This window comes from Falco biarmicus, chromosome 1 (genome assembly GCF_023638135.1).
Source record: "Falco biarmicus isolate bFalBia1 chromosome 1, bFalBia1.pri, whole genome shotgun sequence".
Lineage (NCBI taxonomy): Eukaryota > Metazoa > Chordata > Aves > Falconiformes > Falconidae > Falco > Falco biarmicus.
The window spans coordinates 12,326,736-12,340,014 of NC_079288.1; the positions used below are offsets into that span (position 1 = coordinate 12,326,736).

Consider the following 13,279-nt stretch of genomic DNA (forward strand, 5'->3'; position numbering starts at 1 on the left):
ACAGAGCTGGCAGAAGGGAGGTGGGATGGGGATACAGCTACAAACAAAACACATAAAATTTTAACAAGGGCCATCTACCTTCACTGTATCCCTAATGTTCCATTTTCCCTAGAGCTTGTGACTTCCCTAGCCTACAATGTACCTAAAACCACCAAACTGGATAATGACCTATGGAGCAAAGTCCACCTTTAAGCAGGAGGTATTGATGATTTAGCATATGGAATGAAGACCATACAATCATCTGTCCTCTGCTATGAGGTGATCCACAGCCAACTTGCACCCCTTCTTCTCCAGTGATTTTCTCATTCACGTTTATGCAGAGATTTTTAAGAAGGGCCAGAAAGCACACATTAACCAAAGGTATGACACAACTAAGTCATCTCAGCATCCCGTCTACTTAGATTAACTTTTTACATTATTTTTTAGCTTAAAACAAATACTTTGTAAACCCCTTTATCAAAAAGCATGCTGTCTCAAGAACTTCTAGGATTTAAACATTTTTATATTACATTGCAAGTGCTTTTTTCATACACTAGAATTATTTCTGGTCTTCTCTTCTACTGTTTTGGATCTTTCTTTTCCTTTCCATTTTTATTTCATAGAGCATTAACGGCTCTTATAACTGCAATTCCTTAATGTATGATTCCACAAGACACAGCAAGCTGACTGTTGCTGAAAGTCTGTGCAGGCCCACCACGTACTTCATGCCAGCTCCACTGCTTGCCAGACCTCTCTGTGAGCCACTTCAATGCAACAGAAAACCACCCAAAAATAGCTAAAACAGCAGACATCAGCAGCTCACAGAACATCTGATGAGCTTCAAGGCCAGCACAACCTGCAGTTGGAAGCACTGCAGAAAACAAGACCTTCCCCTCCCATGTTTCATTTCAGCAGCAGTGAAACACGAGATTAGCTCAGATGCTCATGAAAGCACAGCCTATGCTTCTGGAAGAGCAAGACCCCAGATTCTTCTGAATCACATTTCCCAAATTAAATACCAAAGCCAGAGCCTCCTTACATTCTGCAAGGATAACAGTTGTACTACTTCTCAGTCTCAGGTCTTAAACTTGAGATGATCTTTCCAATCTTTTTTCAAGCCTCCCAGCAAACCCCTTTCATTTCTCCTCACATAACAACTACAAACACCACTAATATCCTGTCCATATCCTGAAGTAAAACACATTGGCCTATACCCTCATCTTTCCCATGCAGTAACAGAATTAATCTCTTCCATTTTTCTAATCTGTGCATGGCATGATGCTAAAATCATCCCCTTTACCATTATTTCTTACAGTTTTTTTGCTTGCTTAAATAATCAGCTTGCTCTGGTGCAAATCTGAACTTATCCCCACACAGAATTTTGCATGAGTACGCTCACCCTTTTCTTGTCTAAGCCTTACTCTTTTTAATCTTATTTAAAACTCTGTCTCCCCTTATTGTTACATAGGCCACCTTCACCATTCAGAAAGACCAGAAGATAGCAGCATCACCTAAGGAGAGAAATTCTTTTCTTAGGAGTCAGCTTCCATTTATACTTTCCAACTACTTTCCCTGTGCGCTTACTGCACTCATACTGTAACCAACAAGCCAGCCTACTACTAAAATACATAAACTGTGTGTATGTGCCTTGTCTGCTTAAATAATACTCCACCTAGAACACCCCAAGTATGTCTGTAGGACAACACAAAGCGATGAATCAAATTTTTCATGTATTCTCAGTCTTAAAAAAGGAGGAAAAAAAAAATCAAAACCAATTAAAACAAATCCCACTCCACCCCTGGATATTTATGTGTTTGTATGTTCATAAATAAGACTTTTACCTTACAAGTAGTAAAACGCTATATCATGCCCCATGCTAAGAGACTAACACTCCAGGTATACTTTTTTGAGTAAATTGATGCTTCAATGGCAGGTAAACTATTTTTTCCCAGCTGGGGAAAAAAAAAAAAAAAAGGAAAAAAATGAAAAAAAGGAAAGAAGATGGAAAAGGGTAAGCCAATTATCTGCTCCCATACTGCAACATGTCAGTAAAAATTAGAATTTAAAAGCAACTTCTAAAAGCAACACATTAGCTCGTCCATATCTCTGAACCAAACCCACACATTTATCTTAATTTCTTTAAGTGATTTAGAAAACCTGAATTTCATTTCAGTACAAGGTGTAAACACTTCTTCTATTACACGCTAACCTGACTTATCAACAAGAAAACTAAGAGGCTTATACCTCATGAGCAATATGTAAGATTTATTTGAAGAACAAGAATTTCTGAAGAATCACTGTATAAGAAAATGATCTTAGGAACTTCATACTGTACTCCAGTATGAAGACTAAGATGATAATGAACAAAAGTATCAAAATCATTTGCATGTGAGAACACTGCTGGCAAATGTAAACAAGCAAATGCCCAACTGGATGTTTGATGCTTTATAAACAATTTTAATTAAAAAACAAGCCAAGTACTGACTCCTTGTTAAAACACATTATAAAAAAAGTCTCTTGCTACAACCCAATGGGAGATTATTATAAAAGACTTGCAGGGGAAGTAAAGGCTGGACAACTAAAACGCTTCATTTACCTATGCCTCTTCTAGCCATAAGCCATAAAATTTTACCCAACCATACCTATACTGCACCTAATCACCAGGTCTGACTATACCAAGGTTGGTGGGTGTGTGGTTTCTTTTTTTTTTATAAAGCACTTTTTCCAAGAAGATACCTATTTTTGATCAGCAGAAGATAGTGAAATAGAGATACCACCATTGTTCCTAGCAAGCTGTTCCAACACTGCTAAAAAATATGCGCTTACTTCAAACCCTGGAGTTTACTTTACAGCCTCTGGGGTTTTATAGCTGTATGGGATACATTAGCAAGCCTTTCAGTACTCTAATTCATCCCCATAAAAATGTATATACACCACCTCAGCCATCTTGCACTCCTTTTTGGTAAGGCAAACATACCGAACTCCTGAAGTCCCTCACTATTTGGGATTTCCTACAGCCTTCTTTTTAGCAATCATCCCCTTAAACCCTTTGCAGTTCTGCAAGGCTGTTTAACACAAATTTTGATTCCAGAACCACATGAAGTTCCAGCACCTCTCAGTACTGCCTGATACAGCTCCCCTATTTCCATACAATCATCACATCACACTGCTTTTGACACATCAACTCAGTATACTCATGACTTTCAAATGCACTTTACTACTACTCTTCAGAACAGTTTCCTACCCTGTTAGGTAGGCCTGCATACCTTCTGAGTTTCTCTCTCTCTTTGTGTTTTTTCTAACTGGATTAACCAAGTCCATTTTTTGTGAGGACAGTATCTACCAACATTGATATAATCACTAAATGTTTATCAGCAATTGCATTTACTCCAGATCAACAATATCAAGCAGCGATCAAGTATTTTTTTCATTATTTAACGCTAAACTAAGAGAGACTTTATACAAAAGTATGTAGTGATAGGACAAGGGGGAATGGCTTTAAACTGAAAGAGGCAGATTTAGATTAGATATTAGGAAGAAATTCTTTACGGTGAGGGTGGTGGCTGTGAGTGCCCCATCCCTGGCAGTGCCCAAGGACGGGCTGGACAGGGCTGGGAGCACCCTGGGCTGGTGGGGGGTGTCCCTGCCCAGGGCAGGGAGGTGGAACTAGATAATATTTAAGGTCCCTTCCAACCCAAACCATCCTATGTTTCCAGGATTCTAAGCTGTACGCTATGCTAACCAGCCTGTGTATTCCCAAATTTCTGCTACTGGAAATACAGAAATTTTTTTTTTTCAATATGGGTTTGTAGTTACGTGAAGCATTTTATATAGTCATGTTATCTTCATCCGTGGAGATACTCAAAATTCAAATGGACAAGGTGCTGAACAGTCCGATCTAAAGCTGAAGTCATTTCTGCTGTCAGCAGGGGGTTGGCTGGAGATGCCTTCCAGAATTCTTAATGTAAAAACCTTAAATTAACACTGAATTAAAATTAATTCCCGTCAACTTTATACTAATTTTGTTATGCTTCATAAAGCTGTGATAATGACATGTCTCTTGGCTTTTTACTTTACAGCTCTGATTCTACAAATGCTCAATTCCATATGCATCTTTATCCACATGAGCTGTCTTGCTGAAGTCAACAGGAATGTTTAGTTTAGCACAGACATAACTGTTTGTCAATCTGCTCATGTTTTTCATTTTATTTGGTGCACACGGACATATAAAAAGGTGATGTGTCCATATCAATATTCATTAAGACATACTGAAATTCTGAATATTGAAAATTTTACTCCCACAAATACTCAACTGTACAGCACACGAAGACAGTGTTTTGGAAAAGTTTATGATTAGCAACACTAATGAGAAGGACAGAACAGCACACAAGCACATGCAGTAGCTGCAGCAGAATCACGCAAACGCACGTGAAGAAACAAAGACTCCAATTATGTACAGACCTTCTCTAGCACTATAAAAAATGATGTATTACAAAATAATACAGATTTGCTCTACCTCTTCAAATAACTTACTAAAGCCTTAGCACACTTCAGTGATAAAACAGTAGTGATGAAATCTTAACTGAAGAATCTAATGCTTATTTTCTATGCCATCCAGTGTGGAATAGCTGCAGAATAAATATGGTTCCTCCCCTCTGACTGCTTTATCTAGGTCAAAAAACTCCTTAAAGGCAGGAAGTCGCAGGAAACAAATGTCACTACACATCAACTTTTTATCATTAAAACAAGCAAGACAGCAGATTAAAACCACCACCTTCCCAATAGTTCAGTATGAAGTTCCACAAAAGACATCAGCTCATTAGTAAACACAAGATTGTTGTGAAAGCTCCTTCTAGGCTGCAAAAGACATGGCCTCACACTATACCACGTGACAAATTCACAATTTTCTTTGAAATTATATTTTTTCCAGCGTTTTACATAATTTTACGTAAGTTAATGGGACTTGAGGTCTTGGAGGCACTACTGTATCTACTGAAAAATACAGGAAATCAGATGCACAATCATCTTATTTTGAATAGCTTAGGCATGACTGTGAAAAAAATCTTTTGCTTTGTGCCCGAGAATTACATATGCTTAAAAAAAAAAAAAAAACCACACAAAAAAACCAAAACAAAACACCAAAATGAACAGCGGCAGAATTTCTCCAAAAACACCAAACTAATTGCAGCAGAAACTCCTTCATAGCAGAATTATTCTCTAAAACACATCTATCTTCACGAAGGATTAATATTTACAAAACTATGGCACTTCTTAACTATAATTAATCATACACATTCATTTTGAAAAGCAAGGGTGAAAGATTAACTTAATTTATTAACCTGTTTAATTTACATTTATCCAATAGCAAAAGTTGTCTCTTCCTACATTTAAACACAGTGCATTTCACAACTGAATATCAGTATTGTATCTTGATTTAATCAATGCCAAGCAACGAATGATTTAATTTACTTATCTCTTACTTCACTATCATAACTGAAGGTAAGAATCTCAAAACTCTCTTTCAGCTATGGATTCTTGGAACAGGCAGTTTTAATACTAACTTTGCACTTTTAAACCAAAACAACACTAATCTTGCTTCTGTCCTAGAACTGGAACTTAACAGGCAATAAAGAAACCATCAATTTTTTAAGATGACTTCCCAGTTTATAGTATTTTAAATAGCTATACAAAGAATGTACTTACTCCTATAGCTAACTATACATGTAAGAACATTTGTAAAATCAATAAAATTGTAGAATTGATTAAGGAAGTTTCGTATACATGTCAATCGTAACAAGAGAAAAAGCAAAGCAAATGCCAATTACTCCAAATATAAAACTGTTTAAGCTTTACCTCAGCCACCTGAATGGTGTATGACAATTTGCAACATTGTTTCAGAAACAAAAAGAAGTTGCTCATAAGGGGTGTGCAATTGAGAAGGGAATATGAAAAAAAAAGAGATGACAGAAACAACTGTAACATAAATTATGACTATAAAAACTTCACGCTCATCTATTTTCATTTCAAATAATGTGCTCTACCTTCTTCCTCCCACATTCCTTTTCAATCAGATCTGCTTATGTGAGAACACTACTGCTACTGAGCTTGACATTTGCAAATCCTACTTTAAAGTAGCCAAAAAACCACCTATAAATACAGCCCAGTTAACCTTATTAGTCATTACGGCATGGGACACAGCGTCTGCTAAAGAAAGTGAATAAAAATTTCTGAGGTCTGATTCATAAGTCACAGCCAAGTCCAACATTTCTTAGTTTTACAATTCGAGGTTATTTGCAAGTAATTCATAGTTTTAATACAACCAGTATGGAACTCCAAAATACTCCTCTGAAGACAAATCAATCATAAGGGCTCAAAACCATTTCAGCCAGCTGTCTTCCTCACAAACAACTCTATCTATCAAAAGCATTGTCAAGAAAGGGAAAAAGCAAGTGCCAACCCAGCCTGAGGTATTAATCTATACTTACAAACATATTCATTGAAAAAAAGTGTTTTGTTTGATTTCTTAAAGTATGTAACACCTGTATTCATGAGAAAAATCTTTAAAACATAAGCCATAAGCTAAAACCAAAGAATATTCTTCCTAAGCTAGCAAGTAACATTACCTAAGGAGATGTTACGATCCATTCACATCAACTGTTCAGCCAAACAGTTGTTTCCAGTGAGAAACTTTCATTGAGCATGCATGCAGCCACAGCTCTAACTCATAGGGCAATCACATTTCTGCATGTAATTTAACTGCAACAAGATGACAGAAGTGCATTGATACATTATAGCTTCTCTAAAATATATTGCACTATTTCCTGCTCAGGTAATGCTGAACACAAACTTTTCCACAGAATTTACTTAGCAGATAGCTATGTTTGATCCTTGTTCAGAATCCAGTGGCTTTCATCAGCAGGAAAGCTTCTACTACTTACAAGGCAGTAAGCACCCCACTTCGTAGATCCACACCACAAGACCAAACTAAAAATATGGATTCAGCCCTCTGTATACTAGGAAGAAAAGCATGAAAACGTAATTTTTTTAGTTTGCAGCCATACAGGCTTGACTTAGTAGACGTTAAGCTAAAGTATAACATACTTGACATGGCTTACTGTAAGAACTCCCATTCTCAGCAGTATAAATACAAAATGAATGACAGAATGGGAGAATTATTTACAGTCTCTTATTATAAAAGAACTAACTTAAGTTGCATCAAATGAAACTGCCAGACATCAAGTTCAAAAAACTCAGCAAAAAGAGGTATTTTTCCCAACATGGGCTCCAATTATGTTGCAGAACTCACTGCCCAAGGATGCTGTGGTTACAGCAAGTTTACAGGTATCCAAAAAACCCCACGTTTTTAAAAGAGGAAAAAAAATGCAAACAGTAAATGGTTTTAACTCAAAAAGAGTTAAAATCAGCTCTAACTTTGGGATCCAAAAGAAAACAAGGGCAACACAACCATGTTCCTTTATCCATTTTTATGCTCCTCCATAGGCATCCGGTACCGACTGCTCTTGGAGGCAAGGTAATGGACTCTAGATACATCTTTGCTCTGACTTAGAAATGCTGTTTTTATATTAATGATAACTTGTTTTACGATTCACAAATCTATTTCCACAAAACCAGAAGTAATTACTAAAATACAAAATCTATGGTTTTGTCAAAATGAACAAGAAATTACCTTGGAACAGTCAAGCCGAACATGTCAGGAACTTTATGAATTCAAATGCTAATATACCAAGCACATTGAAGAAACCCAAAAAAAAAAACTAAACAAAAACAACTTCAGAGCTAAGTTGTACCCAGGAGCAAGTCTGCTTTTTCCAGTTGTATCAGTTGTCTGGAATCCTGCCTCTCCAAAAACTGTATACAAGAGCTCTGTCAACAACTGCTGCGCCCAGCACAAAACCCATTTTTTCAAGCCAAGTACCTCAAAAGTCAAACACTAATGTTATTATTTACCTAGCAATATATCTTAACTATGCTTTCACTGAAGTCTGGGGGAATTTGATTAACATCAAATGAAGCCAATTAAAAAGCATGAACATTATGAACTGGAGAGTGACAGTCCATGCATCTTAAAGGTAGCTGCAAAAGACTAATAGAACTGCTTTGATTTGTGTGTATTTAACAGGAAACTCTAAAACCTCCTTCATCCCATGCCTCTGTGCGTTATGACATTGATAAGAGAGCTACTTACTGGACATGAACAAAAAAATTGCTGGTTTTCTCCCCAGTCTCCATCTTACTAATCTAACAAGATGATAGCTGGTTTGTATATACACAAGTACTTACGTGAGTCTGTCAAGAATTGGAAAAACAAAAACACACTTCCCACTGCTATTACCTCCTGCTTGATACCTTAAACATTTGAATTGTGAGTGAGGCTTCCAGGGAAGCATTAAAAATAGCAACCAGAACAGTTATCTTAATGCACAATAACTCCATGTTTGATGGCATCTGTATCTGTAGAAAGAAAGATGCCTTTATTACGGGTAAAAGTATACTCTAACATTAATAATTTAATTTCCCCAGATGTTAAAAATGTGTTTTGCAGGAGACCACAAAGTTGTATTTGTTTTTCCCTTCCAAAAACAGGAAATTCAATAACATTATTAATGCAATCATATTTAAACACTGTGCTGTGTATGTGTACAAGCCAAGGACACTGGAACTACATACGATTATTAGTGACATTTCAAGTCTGTAACTATTTTACTTGGAGTTATCTGTAACTAACTATTAGACAAAAGAGATGGACCCTCCATTCTTGCTTTCCAAGATCACTTAAAAACAATCAGAAGGAACAGGCCACCCTGGGTTTTTTAAACTTCACCTGCCATTGAAATTAAAAATGTTTGTGAAGTCACAGGCAGAGCATATTTCTGGCAACACAGTAGGATTAAAAAACAACAAAAATAGATCTTGTGATTACTGAACTGGAGGTTAGCAATCATCAATCTTGAACTCACACCAAAACTACTTTCTTTCCAATTATGTTTCAACTGTTAATTACTGTTTACATTATACTGAAGTAACTAACTGATTCTTAAAATCCAGGAGATCATCTTCAGCATGACCAGTTAAATCTACAATGAAACTCAAGAACATGGCTACAAACAATATTAGTCAGGACAAGTTCACAGTAATGACTTGCTATAAGCAGATAAGGTCTGCTTCAAATTTGCCTGAAGGCTTCTGTGTTAAAAAAAAAAAAAAAGTAAAAAAAAAAAAGCTTTGCAAATAATGAAACTTCTGTTTCCCTATACAACTCCAGTAAGACTTTCCTTATATGAACAGATTTATTTTTTTAAAAAAGCAATGAAGCCGCATTTGTTCTTAATCATCAAACTATGACCCTGTAGCTTTTGCCTGCCCTTCAAGATAAAACTCATCCCTATGCCTGTTGACTAAAGAAATCCTAGTTCACCCAGTGTACACACTGCTCCATTGTTTCTAGCCAAAGCTTTTATTTACAAGACTAGATGGAAGATCACACCTACATTTTGTAACCAGGAGATAGCTACTTCAACCAGGTTACAGATCTTGAAACTGAAGGCTGCTGGTGTGCAGTCTAAGAAATGGTGTAATCACTGAACACAGTCAGTTTCAAGCAAATGCTAGTTTCTGTAACACCACCCACACGCACTCGTGAAGAAATTTTAACTGCACAGAAGTTTTCATCATTGTTCAATAAAAAGTGACACAAAAAACCCTTCAGGATTTGCTTTACACTTAAAAAGTGGCAATGACAGAAAGAACTAAAATAAATTACAATCCAATAATTACATGGACAGCATGAAGAAGTAGTTGGGGTTTGTTTTTTTTCCTGAGGTCTTAAGCATTTAACAGAATGCTACTGACATTACCCGAACTAATTCTAGACTGTTTGCAATCAGCATCTATAATGTACACTGACTTGCTTGCAATTAGTGTATTATACCAAACTGTTTACAAAGAAAAGAAGTATTTGATCTATATTTCATAAATGTGTTAGATTAAAATATAGATTAACCACATGCCAAATCATTATTAACATTAAAGAGCAGAAAGCAAAAATAGAAGTAACAGTTAAAGGTCAAACAAGTCCTCCAACTGTATTCATGATTATACAACTCTACACGTACTGGCACTGTTAAACCCTTTCAGAACGAGCATTTCCTAGAAAGCAGAAAGGTAAGACAATTTGATTTTCACAAAGGAACCAGGTGAGGAAACTAAGATGTCAAAGCAGAAAACACACACCATCAATGCCCTAAACACATTTTAAAAACTTGTAAAGACATTAAGACTGTGTCGCTAATGGCACGTGCTTTATAAAGGTAAAACATGCGTAACCTTTCAGGTATTTCTTAGTCAAGGCAGCTAAAATATACTAAACCAAAACACTTTCACTTTTCCTACACATGACTTCTCAAAACGTAGATCACTTATTTACAGTTCAACATATCCTTAAACGCAGTAGGTAGGCCTCGCACACTCCCCCAGAGAATTATTTTGCAAAGACTGTTAATGTTTGGTAATGGTAAAGGAATGTACTACCATTTAAAAACTCTTAATACATTTGTCGTCATATAAGGGAACACATATTTTAGAACACTAAAACTAGCACAAGTATTTCACGTGGATGACTCCGTTTGCCCATAAAAATAAGCGTTACAATCAGGCAAAGAGGCAGAAAGTACCACAAAATCAGAAAGCAACCACACGCACAAAACAATCCCCGTACATCCTGCAAAAGCACCGAGAGCGTTACAAAATTTACTCAGCACTGATCTTAAATTCAGAAATCCCAGATATGTGGATAACCACTTGACTAGTTTCCTTTGAAGCACGTAAACAATACTCAAGGGTGTATCCAGTTCTATTTGCTAACTACAATACCTCCGAGCACTGCTGCAGACGGATTTGCTCCCGAACTCACAACAGATACTGCTACGTGCAAGACCCGGCACGGGAGGAGGGTGACCATTTGTCAGCCGCCGGGGTCCCACGCTCCCCACCTGTACCACCGGCTGCCGGAGCGGGAGGTGGCTGTGCCGGCGGGGCCGGAGCCACCGGAGGAAGGACACGTTCGAGGGCAGCAGGCGGAGGCGCCGGTGGCCGGGTGGTGCCGGGCGCCGGGGAAGGAGGCCTAGGGCACCGCTCGCTCGCGCGTGTCGCTAGGACGGGGTCGCATCCCCGCCTGTCACGGCACCATGTGCCAGACAAACAGCAACGGGGACAACCGGCGCAGGCGAGCAGCAGCGGCACCACCCCGGCCGCGGCAACCAGTCCTCCCGGGGAGGACGGGGCAGCCCGGTGCGGCGAGGCGCCGGCGGGTGGGCCCGGGCCCGCCGGGCCCCGGTGTTACGAGGAGGAAGGACGGCAGGCCCGGCCCCCGCTTTACTCACACTCGGGGCAGCTGCAGCGGCGGCGCCCCCCGCCTCTGGAACACGCCGTCCACGAAGACGCCGTTCTTGCCGAGGCAGCGCAGGTAGAAGTCCCCTCCGCCACCGCCGGCGGCAGCTGCGGGGTCCCCCTGAGGCGGAGGCGGCGGCCCGTCCGCGCCGGCCGGTGGCGGCGGCGGGGGAGCAGCGGTGAAGATCTCCAGGTGGCGCCGGGAGATGAAGCTGGAGTGGCCCATGCTCACGTCCACCGAGCCCTGCGACGAGTTGCGGCCGATGGTCACCGAGCGCTTCTTCATGAGGTACTCGAACTCCCGGCCCTCCAGCCGCGCCACGGCCGCTGCCGCCGCCGCCGCTGCCGCCATCTTAGCGAGCGAGGGAGCGGGCCGCCCTCCGCTGCGCCCCTCCGCCCGCACCGGCCCCGCAGCCGCAGCCGCCGCCAGACACAGGCAGGGAAGGGGACGCCGCTCAACCCAACCTGACGCAGTCCGCCGCTGGCTGATGGACGGCGGCGCCGGGCCAATACGCGGCCCGCACGCCCATGGGGCTATGGCGGCGCGGCCAATGGCGAGCGGCGCCGAGGCCAGCGCCGCGCAGCACGTTCGAGTGTCGGGCCCCGAGAACACGGGAAGGGCCCGGAAAACACGGAGCAGATCCGCGCGCGGGGGAGCGGAGCGACCCTTGTCCCCCCGCGGCGGCCGCGGTGCCGGGAGAAGGGCTGCGCCCAGCCGCGGCCCCCGCCGCGGCGCTGCCGGCCCCAGGGAGCGGCGGGGCGGCCCCTCCCCGCCGGCCGGGAGGGGAGGCAGGGCAGGGCGGCGCGGAGCGTGCTCGCTCAGGCCGGCGGGGCCGGCCCGCCTGCCATCTTCCCCCACGAGCCCCTTTCCTTCCCCGCGGCCGGGGCAGCGGCCGGGCCCTGACACCTGCGGGGGGTGGGTGACGCGGCCCGCTCCTCGCGGCCCCCCGGCGGGGGCACCCCCGGCGCTGGGCCCCTAAGCGAGGCCGCCGGCACCTCCCGCACCCACGTACGTGTTTTTCACCGGGCAGATAGTGCAGCGCACATGCCCTCCCCCAGCAACGCTTTCAGGAGCGGCACTAAGCGGGGCGGGGGGAATACCCAAGAATAAAATACATACAAGTACCCACACGCTGCTAGAGGGTGGGCTGCCACCGGGGGAGTAGTTCGTAACCCCTCACATTTAGCCTCAAAAGACCACAGTAAACAAAAGAGGTTTGATAAGATCATACACATCTGATGGCCTTTTGAGGGGTTTGGTTAAAACCAGAGGTAACCAGAGGCAATTCTCTCAACAGCTGTGTGGAACAAGTACAGTGCTTTAAATTGTAAAAGTTTCTAAGTCAGTCCCTGTATTTCTGCACACCTCGCTCAGCTCAGCCCTAGTTTTCTCATTGGAACTAGGGCACAAAAAGGTAAGCCAGCAGTCTGACACGAGCAAATGGAACCTGGCACCCCGCAGTCTGTCACTGCCCCCGAGGGTCACCGTGCGGGGGGGAGAAAGTGTCCCAGGCAACTGTAGGGGGAACACTGATGAAGGAACCACATCCGTGGGTCTGACTTTGAAATACTACAGGCTACCCAAAAGACGGCATTAATTTACTCAGTCTATCTGCAAATAAGAATGCTTTACCTGACCAAAATCTTGTAGGAACGTTTGCATGCTCCTCTCTAACTGTTACGAGGACCGGGCATTCTGTCAGAATTGAGAAGTCAACAATTGAGAAACACTTCTAGCTATAAACTGTGAAGAGAGTGCTAAAACATATTTATGTCCATATACAAATATAAACACCACAAACGCTTCATTGTAACAGCCCAGATAGCCTTACTGTATTTTCAAGCGCTTTTTGTTTAGAAGGCTTCTTTGTTGTTTTTTTGGGCTTTTTTACAG

At 41.7% G+C, this 13,279-nt stretch overlaps 1 protein-coding gene across 1 annotated transcript in view; it reads right to left on the bottom strand.

Moving 5' to 3' along the window:
- Positions 1–12,145, bottom strand: part of FOXK2 (forkhead box K2) — a 49,089-nt gene extending 36,944 nt beyond the window's left edge. Inside the window, exon 1 of the mRNA XM_056326481.1 lies at positions 11,379–12,145. Within this exon, the coding sequence (XP_056182456.1) occupies positions 11,379–11,737 (359 nt within the window). The 5' untranslated portion in view covers positions 11,738–12,145. The remainder of the gene's footprint in view (positions 1–11,378) is intronic.
- Positions 12,146–13,279: the final 1,134 nt, after the last annotated feature.